This window comes from Harpia harpyja, chromosome W, assembly GCF_026419915.1.
Source record: "Harpia harpyja isolate bHarHar1 chromosome W, bHarHar1 primary haplotype, whole genome shotgun sequence".
NCBI classification, from domain to species: Eukaryota; Metazoa; Chordata; class Aves; order Accipitriformes; family Accipitridae; genus Harpia; species Harpia harpyja.
The window spans coordinates 22,776,743-22,799,308 of record NC_068968.1 but is presented as its reverse complement, the minus strand read 5'-3'; the positions used below and the strand labels follow the sequence as shown (position 1 = coordinate 22,799,308).

General features: G+C 49.8%; 1 protein-coding gene across 2 annotated transcripts in view; it reads left to right on the top strand.

Moving 5' to 3' along the window:
* Positions 1-15,463, top strand: part of LOC128136168 (protein FAM214B-like) — a 51,364-nt gene extending 35,901 nt beyond the window's left edge. Inside the window, exons 4-10 of one of the 2 annotated variants that reach the window (XM_052775346.1) lie at positions 7,232-8,474; positions 11,237-11,295; positions 11,616-11,712; positions 12,199-12,357; positions 12,779-12,847; positions 13,319-13,524; positions 13,869-15,463. In XM_052775346.1, the coding sequence (XP_052631306.1) occupies positions 7,413-8,474; positions 11,237-11,295; positions 11,616-11,712; positions 12,199-12,357; positions 12,779-12,847; positions 13,319-13,524; positions 13,869-14,022 (1,806 nt within the window). In that variant the 5' untranslated portion in view covers positions 7,232-7,412 and the 3' untranslated portion in view covers positions 14,023-15,463. The remainder of the gene's footprint in view (positions 1-7,231; positions 8,475-11,236; positions 11,296-11,615; positions 11,713-12,198; positions 12,358-12,778; positions 12,848-13,318; positions 13,525-13,868) is intronic. The other variant, XM_052775347.1, reaches the window with a different exon arrangement.
* Positions 15,464-22,566: the final 7,103 nt, after the last annotated feature.

Sequence of the window (22,566 nt, the reverse complement as noted above, 5' to 3'; positions counted from 1 at the left end):
CATGGGGCTGGCAGCATAGGGCGACAGCCCTGCCTCATTCAGCGCATGCTGCCAGGGCAGGTCTTCTTGGTGTGCACTGGGAGATCTTGTTGCTGTTACCCAAAGGGGTGATTACAGGTCTGAGCCCCGGGGACTGGTCTGACCCACCTGACTCCTGCGCTCCAGAACAGTACTAGCATGTCAAGTCCCTGGCAGAGGGCAGGCCCCTTTCTCCCCACTTGTCCGGACTTGTCCCCAGTAGCCTCCAGACCAGCTGGAGACTCCTCTCCATGCTCAGCCCGGGAAGGAAGTGCTGATCCTGCAGGTAGATGATGCCACAGGGTTCCCTGGAGAGCCACACCAGCCTGGTTCCTCCTCCTGTCAGAGTGGGGCTGTGTTGACGCGGAAGTCACGGACACTGCGCACAATCAATATGATCAAGCAGATGCCACTTTATTGCCAAGATAGCTCGGTTTATATGTTCATTCTAGTTACTGTTCACGCATAAGCAAATTAGAGATTGGTTAGCATGAGCTGTCCACGCACCTAGTTACACCTAATGATTGGTTATAACAACACTGTACACGCGCATAAACATAAGGCATAATTGGTTGTATTAACTAAAACATGCAAAACTTGTCTCAGGCTAATTGGTCAAGATAAGCTGTGGAATTGAGGTTCTTTGCCAAGTTCCCTTTATCGTGGAATGCGCACCTGTGTTCTTCTAATTGGCATCTTTCTTTTTTTGTCTTCTTGTTTATTCTATTCAAGGCCTTCTAAAGGCATCTGGAATGCTCTTACTACCGTTAGCTAAATATGTATACACAAGCAAAGCGTCCTTGAAGCCTGCTGCCTACAAAACATCCTTGGCTCACAAATTGATCAATTCTATCGAGTCTGGATTGTTCACTGTGTGCCCATTACTTTCCAAGTATCCCACAGGGCTGTACAGGTATTGTCCCAAAACGGGGTTCTTCACCCAGCGTGCGAAGAGCCGATAACACACAGAGCCGAGATATTTGTTTATTTCATGTTTGCACAGAGATGGGTACCAGGTGGTAACTCCACACAACTAGCACCCCTCGGTGAACACACGGAGAACATTTATACACCCCGCGCGACAGCGATCAGTACTTTTACAGTTTCGCTCACCCTTGCTCCTATTGGTTCTCACGAGCCTCGTCTCCACTTAAAGTCACAGCGTCCTCCTCTTTTATTGCGCATGCGCCGTGAGGAAGGAGCTGCTGTTGGTAGGGGGCTTTCCCTACCCGAGGGCGGGGTTTTTACTATGTTAATTAGGATAGTTCACTCAAAGTTTGACTTTATCAGTAGTAGAGTTTCCCTTGTGCTTATCTGGGTGCTCCCTTCTCTCAGGGTCATGCCTCGTTAACTCCTTACAGGGGTTAAGTAGCATCCTTTGTTTTGTTTCTTGCATAATCTCCAACAAATCCCCCCTTTGGGACTTAGATAAATAATTCATATTTCAAATAAGTCTCACTTAGATCTTTTCATTCTAAAATCTCCATCCTTGGGAGGCTTCAGGATTTTCCAAAACTGCTCATTGGTTCCTTCCCATTGCCATATGTCTTGTTGGAATTTTTCTCTATCCTTTATAGGGAGGCTTTCAGGTTTGAGGAATTTATCTCCCTCTGTCATGAGCATGCATGCCCTGGGTGATTGCATTAGAGCTATTTGCTTCATCATGAGCCAAACCTTAAAGTACAATATGATTATAAGCAGTAAACTTAAACATGTTAGTGATAATAAGATCACAACGGGATGTAGCATGAGATTAAGAATGCCTGTTGCCGTGGGTGACCATCCGAGGAGGGCTTCCCACCATCTATGCTCTCCATCTTTATTCACCTGGTCCAAAACAGGATGTATCTCTTCTGTGTCATGGTGAACGGTGATTGAAGTCCTTTGTCCATTGTCTTGGGCATGTTCCAGCAACCGGTGCAGATCATTATGTGGTAAAAGTTTTTTTACCAGCGCAAGATTTATCCCAATGGGAGTAGGCAATAGATAAATCACACCCTATAATGTTAGTAAAGTTACAAACACAAGTATTTGAGTGATTATTTGTCCCAACAGTGATATTATCTACGACTATAAAATTACAAAGCGTTCTTATACATCTTATTGTCATTGCGATTTGGTTTGAAAAGATCAGTGTTACTATGAATCAATATTATAACTATAGATAGTTCATTAGCCCGTAGAGTTTTTAGAAAGTCTTAGCTTTAGTGGTTGGTACAGATGTCCACTGTTCCTCTGGGGGAGCTCCCTTCACTCTCGTATAGTGCCCTTCTACTTTTACTGCAGTGTATGTGGTCAAGAGCACGAGGTAAGGTCCCTTCCGCTTTTCTTTTAGTGTTTCATCCTTCCAGGTCTGGATGTAAAGCAGATCTCTGGGCCTGAAGTTATGTACCGGAGAGTCCAAAGAAAGCAGAGCCCTCTGTTGAGATACCTGTGTAAAGAGGATAATACCCGCAAGACAGATAACAAATAATCTTTCAAAATTCCTTCACCTTTAATGTGTATCTGATCACTCTGGCTACCCACCTCATTGACAGGATATGGTTTTCCATATAATATTTCAAAGGGGCTTATCCCTTCCCTCACTCGTGGAGTAATCCTAATTCTCATCAGGGCAATTGGTAGGATATCTACCCATTTAAGCTGGGTTTCTCGGCATAATTTAGAAATTTGTCTTTTAAGGGTCTGATTCATTCTTTCTACCTTCCCACTAGATTGTGGTCTTCAAGGGGTATGCAGGTCCCACTTTGTCCGGAGGAATTTAGATACCCCTTGGACTATCTCTGAAATAAAGTGAGGTCCTTTGTCCGAGGATATACCCTCAGGAACTCCGAACCTGGGGATTATTTCTTTCAATAAAATTTTAATTACTTCCCTAACTCTATTGTTGCAACAAGGGAAAGCCTCAGGCCACCCAGAAAATGTATCCACTAAAGCAAGTAGATACTTATATTGTCCGCATTTTGGTAATTCAGAGAAATCTATTTGCCAGTATTCCCTGGGGGTTATTCCCCTTCTTACTTCACCCATTGGAGGTTTCCTCTGAATTTTAGGGTTGTTCGCACAGCAAGCTTGACATTTCTTTACTATTATATCTGCATTCATCTGCATGGCCCTACAGCATATCTCTTGATACTGCTCATCATAGTATCTGATCCCATGTGTTTCTTCATGCAACTTTTTAAGGAGGGCCTCCATCATTTTAGATGTGGTTAATACTTGTTGATTTGGAGTTACCCACCATCCTTCTTCACTTTTTGTGCACTTTAACTTTTCTGCCAACTGATTTTCTTTTTCTGAATATTGTGGAGGTTTCATATCAGGTTTCCTGTTGGATATGAGGGCTCCTATTATTGGTTCATATAAAGCAACTCTTTTGCAGCCTGGTCAGCCAACCTGTTACCTTGAGTTATTTCCCCTTGTCCCTTTTGATGGGCTCTGCAGTGGATTACTGCCACCTCCTTTGGTTCTAGTACAGCCTGCAGTAAATTTAAAATCTCTTGTCCATATTTTATACTGCTTTCCTGGGAATTCAATAGTCCGTGTTCCTTCCAAATAGCTCCATGAGCGTGGACAACTCCAAAGGCATACCTGGAGTCTGTATATATATTGACTCTTTGATCTTTTCCAATTTAAAGTGCCCTTGTAAGAGCAACTATTTTGGCTTTCTGTGCCGAGGTATTTGGGGTTAAGGGTTTGGCCTCTATTTCTTCCCATAAGGTAACTACTGCATATCCAGCTTTTCTTTCTCCATTCCGTATAAAGCTGCTGCCATCTGTAAATAGTTCCAAATTCGCATTTTTCAATGGCTCATCTCTCAGATCTGGCCCACTGGCATAGACCTGTTCAGTAGTTGTCAAACAGTCATGTTGTAAAGGTTCTTGTGCTGCCATTGGCAATGAGGTGGCAGGGTTTAGAGTTGATGCTACACTTAGAGTGACATCTTCTTGATCTATTATCACGGCTTGGTATTTGGCCAGTCGGTTTGGAGAAATCCAATGGTGTCCTTTTTGGTTTAGAATAGCCACCACTGCATGTGGGACTAGTACTGTTACTGATTGTCCCAAGGTGAGCTTCCAGGCTTCCTGGATTAACAGAGAAGTGGCAGCTACAGCTCAGAGACAAGCCGGCCATCCTTTACTCACTTCATCCAATTGTTTCGAAAAATAGGTTACTGGCCTTTTCCAGCTTCCAAGTGTCTGAGTCATTACGCCAGAGGCCACTTGCTGTCCCTCATGTACATATAACTGAAAGGGTTTTGTCAGATCAGGGAGGCCCAAGGCTGGGGCTTCCATAAATTTTCTTTTAATTTCATCAAAATTACTCTGACACTCTGGAGTCCATTCTAAAAACTCTCCCAGACCCTTTGTGGCCGCATATAAGGGTTTGGCTATAAGTCCAAAATTGGGGATTCATATCCAGCAGAATCCAGCCATTCCCAGAAAGTTTAGCAGGCTTACCATAGCTTCTGTATGAACTTGTTCAGTATTAGCTCCAATTAAGATATCGTCCACATGCTGTAAAAGAGTAACACCATCATTATTAGTTCGCCATTGTTCTAATTCTTTAGCCAATACTTCACCAAACAAAGTGGGACTATTTTTAAATCCATGGGGAAGAACAGGAAGAACAGTCCAACACAGTTGTCCTTTCCTTCCAGTAGTCAGATTTTCTCATTCAAATTCAAAGAGTATTTGACTTTGTTCATCCACTGGAATGCAGAAGGCAGCATCTTTTAAGTCTAGCACTGTAAAATAGGCATTGTTCTAGGGTACAGACGTTAACAGGGTATAAGGGTTAGACACTGAAGGATGTACGTCTTTGGTTATCTGATTTATAGCCCGCAAATCCTGCACCAGTTGGTATTCCTGGGAGCGAGGCTTCCTCACTGGCAAGATCGGTGTATTATATTCAGATTGACATTCCCTGAGCAGTCCATATTGCATAAAGATATTTATCAGGGGTTCAAGGCCTCTGCGAGCTTCCAGTCTAATAGGATATTGGTGCACCCTCACCGATTTTGCCCCCTCTTAATTCTATCTTAATCGGACTTACGTTTTTTGCTTTACCTGGTTTCTTAGAAGCCCATACCAGGGCAATTACCGCATTTAGTACAGCATTCAGAATATTATCTTCGGATTCTTCTGATGTTTCATTTGTCAGCAAGCAGATCTGGGCTCTCCAGGCTGTTTCCAGCAGGATATGGAGCTGTACAGCATTCTCAGAAAAGGTTACTTGCGCATTTAGTTTGCATAGCAAATCTCATCCCAGCAGAGGTAGGGGGCATTCTGGCATATATAGAAACTCATGAATTAATTTAGTTTACCCAATTGTGCATTCCATTGGTTGTAAAAATGGCCTTAATGTTCTTTTTCCCGTTGCCCCAACAATAGGTATAGTTACTTTACTTAGAGGTCCTTTACAACTGGTGACTACTGAATGAGTGGCCCCACTGTCAATTAAAATCTATGGTCTCGTTCCCCAGCTTAACTGGAACCAGGGGATCAGCTGGGGAGACTTTAATGTTTTCCTCCAGTCCTCTTCATTCATTGTCTGAATCTTCTAACATAATAAGATTAGCATTTCCTGCATGATCTTGTTCCTCTGGCCCCTTTTGGTTTGGGCATTCATTCTTCCAGTGCCCTTTCTGTTAACAGACCACACATTGATTTAGTCTAAAAGGGGGTTGGTTTTGTGGGCCTCTTCCCTGCATTACTCCACCGCATCCTCCTCTTCCTCTACCTCTTCCTCTATCTTTTCCTCTGCCATAAAGAATGTATTTAGCAGAGCCTGTATATCTCCCCAATTGGGATTATGTGTTAACATTATAGTTTCTAATAGTTGGTATACTCCCTCAGGGTTTCCCCTATAGATCCAACAGATTGTTTCCAATTTAACAGGTCAGAGGTAGTGAACAGAACATGTACAAAAACCGGCAGTCCTTCTGGCCCCACTGCCTGTCTCAAGGGAGCCTGAACAGCTGGTTGGGTGTGCCCTCTAGCCTGACTGGAAATGGGGCTGAAATTCTCATTGCCAGATTGTGAATTAGAATCGATTGGCGAATGTTTGACACTTGTTTTTGTATGGAGGTGGGGCTGTCGGGACTAACAATTGTACATCCTCCTGCTCTTTTCCCCCTGCAATTTTTCCATTATCACAGCTCTTTCCATTATCACAGCTTATGCAACAACCGCTCCCCTTTTTCTCAGAAGCTGCATACATCACTAGGTCAGTTGTTAGCTTACATTTTTTCTGAATATCAAGTTTTCTATACAAAGTCATAAAGGCATCAACATAAGATACTTCATCCCATTTTCCAAGTCGACGACAAAACAATATTAACTGCAGTATAGTATTAAATTGCAAAGACCCATTTTCTGGCCATCGTTCACTCCAATTTATAATTTGGCCACCATTGATTACAATATCTTTTCATTTTATCTTTTAGTCATTGGATCTCCCCCAAACTTATTCCAGTTTTTCAAAATACACCCCAAAGGGCTACAGGGAGGAATCGTGGATTGGCCTGATCCCATTTTCACCAAATATCCAGATTATTAATTATTTGCCAGCTCTGACCCCCCTGGTCAGTAATTCCTCTTGTGCGCACTCGGCTCTGACCCCACTGGTCCATTAAGGCAACCTTTGCCGAGTATCTACGTGCGACTTTATAACCTTCTGCGGAAGTAATTAAATTAAATTTAATACTCACCAGTCCAGGAATTCACCCCCCTTTCACCCTTGTACAAATATCTCTGTTCGGCGTTGCACCTTTGAGTCGCTTGATGCCCCGACTTCGGAGAGAAACTGGAGGAGTCCCTGATCAATAGGTCGGTGCGCACTGGAGCTCTGTCCAGTCTGGTCTGCTGTTGGGGACGGCAAGACAATCAGGGCAAGGCCTTATGGCTGTCCCATCTGGGTCGCCAAAATGTTGTCCCAAAACGGGGTTCTTCACCCGGTGTGCAAAGAGCCGATAACACACAGAGCCGAGATATTTGTTTATTTCATGTCTGCGCAGAGATGGGTGCTAGCTTTGTGGATAAACAAATATCTCGGCTCTGTGTGTTATCGGCTCTTTGCACACCGGGTGAAGAACCCTGTTTTGGGACAACACGGGGAGCTGCCCGGGTCCTGGCAGGTCCTTTGCGGCCAAAAGGCTGGATGAGGATGGGGATCCTGGGCTGATCTCCATCCTCCTGCTCTCTCTTTCCAGATGCTGCACTGCAGTGCACCCCATAGTGGAGGGCTCACCCGGACGTCCTGAGCGAGGGGGGGGTCCAGCTCCCACCCCCTGTTCTCGCACTGTGACCTGTGGCACTTTACGGTCCCTCTTCTGCTGCTGCATGGGCTGTTCTGACTCCGGCTCCACTCGAAGTCCAGACAAGTAAGGCTCCATGCGGCACATCCACGCAGAGACATCCCTGCCCCTGGAGCACAGCACGGACCCTAGCCTGTCCCAGCCCAGTGGAGAGGCGCCCTTGGAGCCTTCCTCGCAGCGCTGCACTCACCACGGCATCCTCATGGGCTACAACGAGACAGAGATCAAGGTTTACCAGGTGTCCATCTTCTCCCATCTCTCCAGCTCCTCTGAGAGCACGGAGCAGCAGGCAGGCAGGCAGCCAGCCATCAAGAGGGGTTACCCCGAGCAGCGAACTCCGGAGGGGGGGCGAGATCCCAAACAAACTCACTGGGGTGGCAGGGGGGTGGACAGCAAGTGTGACAGGGGGCCTGGGCAGGCTACCCTGGATGATGACAATACCTTTGAGGACAGTCTGCTGGTGGAAGAACTATCCCTGTGCGGCTCTGCCCAGCACTTCTCCCACAGCGGCCTGCGGGTGGTGGAGCATCGGTGTGAGGGCAGCCCTAGCCACAGCCCCAAGGCCAGCAGAGAGGACAAGTCGCAGGATGTCTCCTCCTCCTGGCACATTGCTTGCAGTACTTTGCACACAAGAGACAGTTGCCCTGTCCCACTGGGGGATCAGCCCACAGACTACAGGGATAACAGGGAACAGGCAAGTGGCTACAACCTACTTTACCTTGATTTGCACAATATTGCACAAACTCCCCAGTTGGACTCTGGTGGGAAGAGAGAGAAGCCAGGGAGCAGTCTGGCTCACAGCAGCAGGGCTAGTGGAGAAGAGGAATGGCCAGTGGTGGCCAACGGGTGCAAGGAGCCCCCAGCTCCACAGATAGCGCTCAGCCCCGAGCCCAGCAACCTGAGCTCCCTGGAGAAGAAGCCATGGGGGAGCAGCTGGCTCGGTGGCAGCAGCTGCCCAGCCAAAAGGAAGCTGATGCCTGCTGGCAAGGTTGTGGCTGACTCCTGCTCTGAGGACGAGACCCTGTCCCCACCAGTGAGGAAGAAGAGGGCCCTGCCATGCCATCCAGTGCCCACAGCCTGCCGCAGCACCGATGCTAAGGGGGCACCTTTCTGGAATCACCTGCTTCCCACAGCCAAGGTGAGCGTTGCTCAAGGGGGGAGGCAGGGAATGACCCGGGGACACCCAGAGCTCAGGGCTGTCCTTGTGGGCAAAACATGGTCCTCGTGGGCAAAACATGGTCCTCGTGGGCACATGGTCCATCGTGGCACAGCACCCTGTTCTGTCCGAGTGACACAGCACTGGTGTGAGCAGGGCAGCGGTTGACAGCCAGCACTGGGACACAATGTCTGTAGGTTGTCACTGGCTCTTGACACCTTGTAGTCACTGGATCTGCTGCTTGCAACCAGCTCTCTGGCCTGGAGAGCCTCATTTGAACGGGACATGACCTCTCCGTGACAGCAAGAGTTGGACACGTGGCATGGGGCCACAGTCAGTGTCTGACAGCTTCATGTTAAGCCAGACTTACCGGCAGGCTTGGGAAGAGCGGCTGTCCTCTGCCTGCCTGTGGGAGAAGAAGGCAGAGGGGTGGAATGGCTTGGGTCCCTGGCCGTGATATCCATCAGGGCACTCTGCATGCTGGACAAGGGTTTTGGTGGCAGGGAGCAGGACTGGACATGCTCTAGCCAGGGAGTGGGAGCCCCAGTGCTGTGTGCAGAGATGCCACTGGCTTTTCTGCAGTTCTGGGGTGCCCGTGGCATGTCCCCAGGGTGCCACAAGCTCTCAGAAATGGGGCAGACTCTGGAGGTTTGCAACCACCCTGGCAGCTCAGGAGCTGCCTGCAATTCCTCCCTACTTACCAGCCCCTCCTGACCAGCTCCCTGCCTTCACTGTGTCCTGCCAGCTGAGGCTGCAGCAGGCTCACGCCAGAGCTGGCACGCTCCTCTCCTTCCCTGGGGCATCCCATGGTGCAGGGACCCTCAGGGACAGACAGTAGAGTTACCCTGGCTTCTTGCTGCTTGGAGCCAGGGTGCACTGTCCATGGGGCACAGCTCAATCCCTGCCCATGTGCCTTTTTTGGTGACTGTCCCCAGCACTGCCCTTGCAGAGTGAAGCCCTCCAGCAGCTTCCTTTGGTTTTCCTGCCCGGTCATGCCAGCCAGCTCCATCATCCTTTTGTGTGGCTTCCAGAAGGGAAAGTGTCCCCCCTGAAAAGGGGTCATCTTTAAAAGGAAGCTGCAGTGTGGCCCTGGCTTTAACCCCCCACCCTACAGCTGTAGGAGTCTGGCTGTGGGCGGGGGCAGACAGCATGCCCCTCTGCCCGGCGGCATTACCAAGGACTTAGCATGAATCGCCTGGGGATGGGACTTTTCTTCCCTGGGAGGTGCAAGGGGGTGTTGGTGCATGGCTCTGTCTGGGGGTGTCTTGCTCACTGGGGCTGGCCCTGAGACCTGCTTTGCAGGGTGGGAGCTATGCACTGCACCCTCAGGCTGGGTACCAACACCCCCTTCCCCAGCAGAGCCACTTTGGGAGGGTAAAGACCTGCCCTTGCAGCCAGGTCTCGGTTTTGGCAGCTCCATGTCCCCAGCCCTCACGCTGCCCTGCTGGATGCCCCCGCAGAGGCCACTGACAGCCTGTCCAATCTGCTGGGACCATCATGGGGCTGTGGGGCAGGGCAAGGGGCAATGGCACCTTGTGGTGGGTTAACCCTGGCTGGACGCCAGGTGCCCACCAAAGCCGTTCTATCACTCCCCCTCCTCAGCTGGACAGGGGAGAGAAAATATAACAAAGAGCTTGTGGGTCAAGATAAAGACAGGAGAGATCACTCACCAATTACCGTCACAGGCAAAACAGACTCAACTTGGGGAAAATTAACTCAATTTATTACAAATCAACCAGAGTAGGGTAATCAGAAATAAAACCAAATCTCAGAACACCTTCCCTCCACCCCTCCCTTCTTCCCGGGCACAACTTCACTCCTGGATTCTCTACCTTCCCCCCCCCAGTGGCGCAGGGGGACGGGGAATGGGGTTTACAGTCAGTTCATCACATGTTATTTCTGCCGCTTCATCCTCCTCAGGGGGAGGACTCATCACACTCTTCCCCTGCTCCAGCGTGGGGTCCCTCCCACGGGAGACAGTCCTCCATGAACTTCTCCAACATGGGTCCTTCCCATGGGCTGCAGTTCTTCACAAACTGCTCCAGCATGGGTCCTTTCCACGGCGTGCAGTCCTTCAGGCACTGACTGCTCCAGCGTGGGTCCCCCACGGGGTCACAAGTCCTGCCAGAAAACCTGCTCCGTGGGCTCCTCTCTCCACAGATCCGCAGGTCCTGCCAGGAGCCTGCTCCAGCGCGGTGTTCCCACGGGGTCACAGCCTCCTTCGGGCACACACCTGCTCTGGCGTGGGGTCCTCCACAGGCTGCAGGTGGATATCTGCTCCACCGTGGACCTCCATGGGCTGCAGGGGACAGCCTGCCTCACCATGGTCTTCACCACGGGCTGCAGGGGAATCTCTGCTCCGGCGCCTGGAGCATCTCCTCCCCCTCCTTCTTCACTGACCTTGGTGTCTGCAGGGTTGTTTCTCTCATATGTTCTCACTCCTCTCTCCAACTGCCGTTTCTTTGCCTGCTGCACCTTTTTTCCATTCTTAAAAATGTTATCACAGAGGCGCTACCACTATCACTGATTGGCTCAGCCTTGGCCGGCAGCGGGTCCGTCTTAGAGCCGGCTGGTATTGGCTCTGTTGGACACAGGGGAAGCTTCCAGCAGCTTCTCACTGAAGCCACCCCTGTAACCCCCCCCGCTACCAAAACCTTGCCACAGAAATCCAATACACACCTCCTGGGGGTGTACAGTCCCCGGTTGCTGCCCTAACACGGTTCTCAATTTTGTGCCCCCTCCAGAGCTCTGCGTATTGCACTGCAGTTGGGAGGAGGCTGAAGAGCAGGCTGCACCTCAAATCGTGAGTGTCTCAGCAGCCCCGAGGGCCAGCCATGGGGGCCCAGGGTGCCCGGCCACCCCATCACCCTGCAGCCCCATGGGAGGGTCGGGTTGGGACGAATCCTCTTCCCTTCCCTGCCCCAGGCATCTCTCCTCCACAAGACCCCAGGCTGTGGGGCAGAGGGAGGTTTCTTCTGCCCCTGAGGGGTGGGAAAGTGGGTTTAACCTCTGCCAAAGAAAGGGATGGGTGGACCTGGAGAGGGATCCGCACCCTCAGGGACACAGGCAGCCCAGGGCTGTGTCCTCTCTGGTTTGACACTGATCTTCTCTCCTCTCTCAAAGGCAACATCTCTGGAGCAGCCTCCGGAGGGGTACCAGGTCCTCCACAGCACCCTGGGCCACCACCACCATCAGCCATGTTCTGCTGGGCAACTTTGAGGTAATGGAACCCACCTGCCAGGGAGGGAGGTGGGTCCTGCGGGCTCCGGGCTGGGCTGGCGATGGGCGTGAGAGGCTGAGCCTGATGGGAGCCCCAGTGTGGGGCTGGGCTGATTGTCCCCAAGGGCCTGACATGCAGTGGCTGTTTGTGCAGCCACCATCCGCCAGTGGAACGGCTTGGCCAGCAGATCTGACACGCTAGGACCCCAGACCCTGCTGAGATGGCCGCCGTGGAGCTGAGCAGCTGAGCCGAGGCACTCTTGCTGCTTCTCTGTGTTAGATGGCTGGTTTCAGTCCACCAATTCAGGATGGGCCTGTCTTGGAGCAAGCAGCCAGGGCCACTCACAGGTTGTCTCCAGAGAGCCAGGAGACACACGAGGGCAAGCAGACGTGGTTGCGGTGGAGATGGGGATGATCTCACCTGCAGCTTAGAGGCGAGGGGCAGGACTGGTGTTTGAAGGTCCCTAACGCTTCCCTCCTCTCTCAGGAGTCCGTCCTGAAAGGGCGCTTTGCGCCGTCGGGGAGGATCGAGGGGTTCACGGCAGAGATCGGTGCCAGTGGCTCCTACTGCCCCCAGCACGCCACCCTGCCCGTTGATGTCACCTACTTCGACATCTCCGAACATAGCGCGCCCTCGCCTTTCCTGGTACGCAGATGAGGGAGGTCTGGGCCCATGGGGGAGGTGAGTGGGGGCTGTACCCAGGCACTGCACATCCTCAGGGGCTGCCCCTATCCAGAGAGTGTGTCTCAAGCAACCACCTACCTGAAGAGACCGCTAGCTGTGCTGGGAGCAATATTTAACCCACAAAGCAAAGAGGGAAAGAAGCAGGAACCCTTGCAGGTGTATAAACAGGCAGGCTGCTGCCCAGCCATCTCATGGCTGCTGCTTCACTGTCACCTCTGTGTTGCTGCTTGTTCATCCTTCTGTCTGAAGGGACTGAGCTGGGCGTCATCTTGCCGCCTTGTGCTAGGTGTTCCTGGTGAGAGGGGATTGTGGCCCTGTGCTGGGTCCCAGCTGAGCTCTCCATGGGCTTTCTCCCTCTCTCACGTGCTTTCTTTTGCCCCAGGGAGTGATTGACTTGGAGGCCTTGGGAAAGAAGGGTTACAGTGTCCCCAAAGCTGGAACCATCCAAGTGGTGAGTCATCCCCTGGCCTCTGGCAGCACCATGGGGAGGGGGCCAGGTGGGCTCTGGTTGCTCCCCAAGGTGGACACATTCCATTACATTGTTTGGCAGGGGCAGCAGCCAGAAAGCTCTGTGCAGAGGGGGTACGTGGCTGCTGAGAAAGCACAGTGGAGGGGAGCACAGGGTCCCTGGGGTGCTGGCAGGGAAACAAAGTGATGGGAGATGCAGGGAAGGAAGAGGTTGGTGGGGAGGGATGAGTCTTGGCAGGAGAGCGTGTATGTGCAATGGGGATGGGATGGGAGCATGGGAGTGGAGGTGCATGGAAAGGACTGACCTGTGGGCCTCAAGCTAAGCCCTCTGGGGCTAGTGTGGGGCTTTCTGGGCCCTTGGGCCCACTGGCGCTGCCCCCAGATGCCCCAGCCCTGCCCTATGGATCCATTCCTGTGCCCTTCCCAGTCTCACCCCCTACCCCTCTACCCCCAGACCTTATTTAACCCCAACAAGACTGTGGTGAAGATGTTCTTGGTGACGTACGACTTCCAGGACATGCCAGCCAACCACATGACCTTCCTACGCCACCGCATCTTCCTGGTGCCCATGGGGGAGGAGGAAAAGGCCACTGTGGCCCCCAGCAACCCACCGGGCACTGGCCCACCCCGCGGGGTCCTCTGCTACTTGATGCACCTAAGGTAGGGCATGCCTGGAGGGATGAGTGCCTGCCCCAGGGTCACCCCTGGGCTCCTCTCCCATGTGTCCCTGCCTCCCCCAAACCTGCAGGCCTTCCTGCCAGAGTGGGAGGATAGCAGCCTGACCCCCTCACCCTGGGGAGGAGCAGGGACTGGCTGCTTTTTTGGGGAGGTTGGAGCTGCTGCCCTGCCTGAGGGCAGCAGTCTCTGTCCCTCTGAAGGCAACCAGAGCATGGCCACCTTGACCAGGGGCCAAAGTAGGCAAGGGGGTCATGCCCCCCACCGAGGCTGTCCTGCCCTTGCCTGGGAGCCTGAGGTCCCTCTGCCCTGCCCTTGTCTCCACTCAGGTTTCACAGCTCCAAGTCGGGGAAGATCTACCTTCACAACGACATCCGGCTGCTTTTCTCCCGCAAGTCAATCGAGGTCGACTCGGGGATCTCCTATGAACTGAAATCCTTTACGGAGATACCGAGGAACCCCTGCTACTCGCCCCGAGCCTGACCTTCTCCATCCCTCAGGGCCACCAGGGAGCCTCCAGCCCAGCACCTGGGGGAGAGATGAGTAAAGGGCCAGCAAGCAAGCACCACCTTGAAGTATCACCCTCCTTGTGTGCCCCCGTCCTCCTGAGCAGCACAGATGCCATGCCCATGCCCGTGCCCTGTGGCAGGGCTGAGATCACCGAGGGGGCTTCACCAAGAGGGACAGGGGCTGGGGAGCAGCCCCAGTGCTCCAAGGACATGCCCAAGCCTTCTGCCAGCACTGTTCCCAGCTCAGAGATGTGGCTGGAGCTGGGGGGGAGTGAAGAATTGGGCTGGGGGCTCTGGGCAAGGCTGCCCACACCAGTCCCAGGGTTGAGAGCAGAACGTGTGGAAGAATTTGTATTTATTAGTATTTATTGTCGCTGGGAGTGCAGAGGAGGCTTGTGCAGAGGATCGGAGGTGCTGTGTTGTTCTTCCCCCCTCCTCTTGGTGCTGGATGAGGCCCCTGGCAGCAGGGAGGCTGTGCTCAGCAGTGTGGGGCTGTCCGGGTTGCGACAGGGCTGTAGGGGCTGTGAGGGTGACCAGGGACGGGGACACTTTGGGCTGTGGAAGGAGAGGGTGACCCACCTCTTGGCTGGGGTGCAGCTCCCATGCCGGGGCTGTGTTAAAAGCCCTGGGAGAGGCTGAGACTTGCTGGGCACCAGCTCTGTAGGGCCAGCCCCACTTCAGGCAGCTTGGAGAGGCCTGGACTTGCCCTCCCACCCCTTCAGGGCAAGCCAGACCCCAAGAAATCTGTGGCTGGCAGGGAACTGGCTGTTGCCATGGCTCCTGGGGCTAAGAGACGTGGCTGTCCCATGGATGGGGACTTGGGGGTCTCTGCAGGAGCACAGGGACAGCCCTCCCGGCAGGAGCCTCCAGAGCCCATGCATGCTGTGAATCTGAGAGAAGGTGAAGATTGCCAAAAAATCAGGGCCTTGCACTGTCTGTGTGTGTGTGTGGTGAATCCCATCCAGGAGATGGCTTTGGGCAGGGGTCTGCTGGCAGCATGATCAGGTGCTGGAGGATGGGCAGGAGCCCTGGCCTAGTCCCTGGGAAGAGGGGAAGCAGCAGAGGGCATCAAATGGAGGTCAGGCTGGACCTTCAGGCGGGTGTTTGGGGGTGATCTGGAACAGTACCCGCCCCTGCTGTAGCCTCAGGAGCCCCAGGTGGGTCAGAGAAGTGAGAGGGGCAGGGGACAAAGGAAAAATGAGCTTGCATGTACCCCATCTGTGTAATCCCCATGACCTGGGGCCTCTGCTAGGCTCATGCAGGGAGGACTGCCAGGCTGCAACCTTGCTGGGGTGGGCATGACCCTGGAACCAGGGGCTCCCTGGGACAGCCGTCATTTTAACCAAAGTCCACCCCGTGTTCTCCCCAGAACTCCAGCTGGCAGAGCTGGGGCATGAGAATGGGACAGGACAGGCCTCTGCTGTTATAGACGCTCGTGACAAATTGGAGGAGCCAATTTGTATTAAATGACAAGATCGAATTTATTAGCAAGCGATAAGAGAGCAAAACAGCGCTGGGCGGCCGGGGAGACAGTGTTCCACCAAAGGCTCGCACCGAAAATGGGGAAGAGTCCCTTTATTTATACAGTTTCTAGTTTCTGTCTACGTGACGGCTGGTATCTTCTGCATTGTGTGTGCGTTTGCGCCATTATTTGTTTGTTAGGTGTGTCCTGGTTTCAGCTGGGATAGAGTTAACTGTCTTCCTAGTAGCTGGTACGGTGCTATGTTTTGAGTTCAGTATGCGAAGAATGTTGATAACACTGATGTTTTCAGTTGTTGCTCAGTAGTGTTTAGACTAATGTCAAGGATTTTTCAGCTTCTCATGCCCAGCCAGTGAGAAAGCTGGAGGGGCACAAGAAGTTGGCACAGGACACAGCCAGGGCAGCTGACCCAAACTGGCCAACGGGGTATTCCATACCATGTGACGTCCCATCCAGTATAGGAACGGGGAAGTGGTGGCAGGGATTCGCCGCTCGGGGACTGGCGGGGTGTCGGTCGGCAGGTGGTGAGCAATTGCACTGCGCATCATTTGTACATTCCAATCCTTTCATTATTGCTGTTGTCATTTTATTAGTGTTATCATTATCATTATTAGTTTCTTCTTTCTCTGTTCTATTAAACCGTTCTTATCTCAACCCACGGGTTTTGCTTCTTTTCCCGATTTTCTCCCCCATCCCACTGGGTGGGGGGGATTGAGTGAGCGGCTGCGTGGTGTTTAGTTGCTGGCTGGGGTTAAACCACGACAAGGTGGAACGTCTTTCATTAATCATGGGTACTTAACTGGATACTGTGGTTTTAGATAAGCGAGGAATGTCTCTACCCCCACATGCGATTTCATGAACAAAGTTAACCAGTTCATTACAATCCCCCCTTTTCTATTTTATCCTGATTTTGTTCATTAAATCGATCCAATGCTTCTTTTGCCCACCCGAGGATAGGAGTAATTCCTCCGTCCCCGATTTGTTCGTATTGCTTCCGTAGCAGCATTAAGTGTGCAGTTTCTAAGCATCCTTTAACAATAGCGATTAACCTATTGAAAATGCATGGCCCAAAAGTCAAAAATAAGATTAATACAATAAGAGGTCCTGCAATAGTCGACAATAGGGTGGTTAACCAGGGTGAATAGTTAAACATAGACTCATACCAGCTCTGTTGTGATTCCCGGTCTTTTTTTTGTTTTTCTAACCCCTCTCGTAGCTTGGCCATGGTATCTCTAACTACCCCAGTATGGTCAACATATACACAACACTCCTCCCGTAGGGCTGCACATAACCCCCCCCTGTTGCATGAACGTTAGGTCTAAGCCCCGTCTGTTTTGTAATACTACTTCTGATAAAGACCTAACAGACTGTTCCAGGGCTGTCATGGCCTTTTCTATCCTGGCTAAATCTTCATCGACTGCTACCCTTAAAGATTGAAATTTTTTATTTTGTTGTACGAGGGAGGTTATTCCTGTACCAGCTCCAGCAGCTCCGACTGCCAGGAGTGTTGCCACCGTGAGGGCTGTAAAGGGCTCACGCTTTTGTATATGATGGGCCTGAGTAGTTTGATAGTCATAAACAAAATCTTCGGGATGGTAAATAAGCCTAGGTATCACAGCTACTTGTATACAATATTCAGTTGTCCAATTAAAGACCTTTAGGGATATACAAGGTGTAACCCCAGTTTGGGAACAAATCCACTTAGTATTATCTGCAGGAATTAACCATTCAGCTGTTATTTCTCCTGATTTGCGAGTTGTGTTACATAGGTGTCGTTTGTCTTTTGGGACATTTCCTATACACTTTCCTTTTCCCGATACTTGGGACATTGTTATCCCTTGCTTACGTTCAGATTCCTTATTCCACAAGCACTGAGCTGGATTTGTTCCGTTGGCTTTCTTAAATCTACTGTCCACCCCAATAGCTTCATAAAAGGGTGGCTGAATGTCGTAACATAACCAACAATGTTCAGTTATATTAGGGTAGGTGGTATTCAGTACCTGATAACTGGCTTGAAGCATATTCCACAATGGGCTGACGCTGACTTCGGGTGCAAGAGTCGAGGGTTTGATTTTTACTGATACGCCCGGGATGCTATTTTCAGTGACGTTGATGTTAGGAGAGATTGTAACAGTATGTACAATACTGTTACTTCCACCTTCCTCTACCAGGACCAGATTTGGTCCGACATCTGAAGTATGTGGGAAGGGATTTTCTTTTCTTATTTGGATGAACCCTCCTCGATCCGTCCCTGGTTCCCATATTCTTATTCCCCACATCTTCCCATGCAACCATCCTGAATTCTCAGGCTGTCTGATAGTCATATTCAAGCTGGTACAATTCGATTTGTATTTTCCTCCTAATGGTTCCCCGTCATGAGCATAAGAGGGAAGTTTACATCCTTGTGGACTCCATTTTACATCTAAAAATAAATCAGGATTCCCAACTCTCCATCCAGTAGCTATAGTCTCACAACCCCAATATGCACAATAATAGTGCCCAGGGTAATTGCAATATGAACGGCCTGGGTTCGAAAGGGGGCACATATAAATGGCTGGTTTAATCCCTAACTTCTCTTTACCACAGGAATAGGGAGACACATGCCCTAGCATACTGCATATTGTCACATTAAAGGACGGAGATCCAGGGGTAGTAACAGTTTGCAATACCTTTGATCGATCTGGTTGTATTAAAGACCATTTGAAGGGTTGATGGTGGATGTTCCCACATACCATAGGTAGATACCATAATAATATCATCCAGACACGGATTGCTGGTGGGGTTCCCCGAGGAGTACCAACAGGTGTCAACATCAATTCTTGATTTTCTCTCTGCCAGAATATGCCCAGCCGGACTCCCAGAGTCCATCCTTCCCCTCGAAGTGTCTGTTCCCCGCTATTACCTGCCAATGATCTCACGGTGTACTCACGCTCCCTTTTCCGTACGCCTCTGCCTACTCCGCCTACTCCGGTGCCTGGAGCAGCGAGGTTTTTCATCTTCTCGGCAGCAGTAGTACTTCTCAGGGGCGTGTTTTCCACTTACAAAGCCCTTACGGGGCTTAGTTCCTCCTCGGGAACTCGTGCAGGATATTTTATATTGCCTGGGAAATGACAAGACACTCGTAGGATTCAGGGTTATAGGAGCTCTGGGTTTGTTAGGGACTTCCCGCAGTTACTCCCCCACCCTTTGAGGAGGCTGTATTTTGGTCCCCTTCTCCTTTGGGTACACTGTGCACAGCCGTCCCTAGATGGGTGGCTGTTCTTACAGTGTGTCCACCAGCATTCCCTGTACAATTTTTTATTTAAGAGCAGAAGCCGTCTTAGTGGCACGTTTAGTTTGTTTCCACGTAAATCTAATAGCACACTGTTTTATAGTTCTGGACCAATCTTTCTCATATACTTCCCAGGTTTCAGGCACTAATAATTCCCTCCCACAAAGTAATTTCCCGATGTCTATTTTGTCCAACTGGTTCCTATTGGGGAATTGATGCTCTCGACATTCCATACAATAATAATGTCTCCTACTGGGACTACAATACCATTTCTCACCGCACTTTACACAGTTACGAAACACCCAACTCCAATGGTTGTGGTTATGATGCTTTAAACACGAAATCCCGTCAAGATACTCCGATGTCGTAGGGATTTTAGTCTCTACTTCACAACAAAAAGGTAAGTACCGAGGGGTTCCTGCTAGTTTGTATATACCAGCTCCGCCGGTTTGATGAGGTATCTGTTTTATACACCAAGGAACAAAATTCACCACCTGTAGATCATCTCCAGGTGATACCTGGAACTACTGATATAAATTAGGTTTTACCGTTCTTCCAAAAGGATTCATTCACTCGTGCAGCTCCTTTTCTTCCTTATCACTAGTTTCAAGTCCTCTGAAGTCTTTGCTATTTCCCACTGATCTCTGGGTAAAGGTCCTTTAATTCGCGAGGCATGCGTCCATCCTCGTTCTGCAGTCCGGATAGCAGTTTCTGTGGTAAGTAAAACAAGAAAGGGCCCCTCCCACCTAGGAATGAGAGAGGATTCTTTCCAGGCTCTGATCAATACCATATCACCTGGCTTTACCGAATGTATGGATATATCTAGGGGTGGTCTCTGTACTACCATCCCTTTCTTCCACAATTTTTCCCTTCTTTTCATTAGCTGAATTATATATGGGTTAATATTCTCTTCATCTAAAGTGGGGTAGTCGGCTGGACATTCCATATCATAAGGCATGCCATACAACATTTCAAATGGGGAAATTCCTGTATCTGTCCGGGGCTGAGTTCGAATGTTTAACAAAGCAATTGGTAAACACTTTACCCATGACATTTTGGTTTCTATCATTAATTTAGTCAACTGTTTCTTAATTTCACCATTCATCCGTTCTACCTTACCAGAGCTTTGGGGATGCCAGGGGGTATGGAATTCCCATTTAATTCCAAAGGGGGCCAGAGCTTCTCTTACCACCTTGGAAACAAAATGGGGGCCTCGATCTGAGTCAATAGTTTCAATATTCCCATATCGGGGTATAATATGTTCTAAAAGTACTTTCACTACTGTATTGGCAGTGGCCCTAGCAGTAGGGAATGCTTCTACATAATGGGTGAGGTGGTCCACTAATACCAGTAGGTGTTTGTACCGTCCCACTTTGGGGAGATCAGTAAAGTCAATCTGTATCTTAGCAAATGGTCGGTGTGCTAACTCCCGTCCTCCTGGTACTTGTTCTCTAAGACGTTGCTTATTAATTTTCTGACACGTCAAACATCCCTGTACAATTCCCTTAGCCACATTATAAACTCCAATACACATATATTTAATTGCAAACTGATCAACTAATGCTTGAACACCCCAATGGGTCTTTAAGTGCATGCTCTTCATTATTTTCCATGTTAATGCTTTTGGTAATACTTGCCTCCCATCAGGTAATTCCCAATTACCCCCTTTTTCTATTACTCCCATCTCCTTTAATTTGTACATTTCTGGTTTACTAAATTGTGGGTTTAGGATTTTTGACGATTTTTCGTTTGCCAGTGGGGTGACCGTTATAGTCAGCAATGCTGCTGTCTTGGCCTCTTGGTCAGCCAGGTTATTCCCCTGAATTTCAGGAGATGTTCCCCTTTGATGTCCCCTAACATGTACTACCGCAATCCTCTCGGGCCCCCTAAGTGCCCGTAGGATTTTAACAATTAGCTCCTCATGGATTAAACCCTTTCCTTGGGAATTAATAAGTCCCCGTTCCTCCCAAATTTTTCCAAACGTGTGTACTACTCATATGCATATTTCGAATCAGTATATACCGTTCCCTTTTTGCCCTTTAAAAGTTCCAATGCCCTAAATATTGCGTACAACTCGCAGGCCTGCGCTGACCAACTAGGGCTGAGAGGCCCAGATTCCTTTACTTTTAGGCTTTCCCCATCTACAATTGCATACCCTGACTTTCTTTTTCCTGCTATTACTCGAGATGATCCATCAGCAAATAACTTCTCTCCCTCTCCCAATTCTACTTCTTCTAGATCTGGCCTAATTTTTGTTTGTTCTTCAATGGTTTGGAGGCAATTATGTGTTAGCTCCTCTTCAGGACCCCCATACAAAAACTGTGCCGGGTTCTGCAAGCTTGTTGTTCCGATCTCCAATTTAGGGGAATGGATTAGGATCCCCTCATATTTTAAAAGCCTGGCATCGGTGATCCATTTTTCAGCCTTTTGTTGGAGAACCCCTCGAATATTATGGGGAGAGAACACCCTTAATTCACTTCCAAATGTTACCTTATTCACTTCTTCCACGATCAGGGCTACAGCAACGACTGCCTGTAAACAGGTGGGCCACCCTCTACTGACGGGGTCTAATAATTTGGAAATATACCCTACGGGTTTCTTTTTCCCTGCCCACTCCTGGGTCAAAACCCCGTATGCTGTCCCCTCCTCAGTGGCCACAAATAAATAAAAGGGTCTCTTCACATCAGGCAAACTCAAGACAGGGGCGTTAACTAGATCAGCTTTAAGACTCTCTAATCTCTCCTCATCCTCTTGGGTCCATTTAAGCAATCCATCCATAGTTAACTTTTGATACAAAAATCGCACTTTCGCACTAAAGTTCTCAATCCACTGCCTACAATACCCAAATAGCCCCAACAATTGTCTAATCTGTCGTTTATTCCTCGGGGCTTTCAGTGATAAAATTCCATTTACTCGTTCGGGGTCTAACTTCTTAGTCCCCTTGCTTATCCAGTGTCCTAAATATTTTACCTCCTCTTCCACAAACTGTAGTTTCGACCGTGATACCTTGAGGCCTTGAAGGCTCAAGAAATTTAACAACCGTATGCTTTCTTTTCTGACTGCCTCTTGATTTTCTCCTGCCAACAATAAGTCATCCACATACTGTACTAGCACGACCCCATCTTGCAGCCGGTATTCCCGTAGAATCCTTTCTAGGGCTTGTCCAAATAAGTTTGGGGATTCCGTAAACCCTTGGGGAAGTACAGTCCACCTTAACTGCTGTCTCCTATGAGTGTCTGGGTCTTCCCACTCGAAGGCAAAATAATCCCTACATTCCTCCTTTAGAGGGCATGACCAGAATGCATCCTTAAGATCTATTACACTATACCATTGGTTCTCGGGCCCCAATTGACTCAACAGGGTGTGTGGGTTTGCCACTACCGGGAACCGGCTGACAGTTCGTTTATTGATTTCCCTTAAGTCATGCACCAACCGATAGCTGCCATTGGATTTCTTTACTGGTAAAATCGGGGTATTAAAAGGGGACATGCAGGGTTCAAGTAACCCTTTTCCCAATAGTCTCTCGATCTCAGGTTTTAGTCCCCTTCTCCCCTCATTAGATAAGGGATATTGTTTAATTCTCACTGGAATCTCGGGGTTCTTAATAACCACCTCAAACGGTTCAATATCCAGTTTTCCAACTGTTTCGGGAGTATACCACACTTCGGGGTTAATTTGCTTCTCGTCCACCTCTGTAAGGGGACAAAGCCTGATTTTTAACTCTTCCTTTTCCACGTCCACCCAAATCCCCATCTTTACGATTAAAT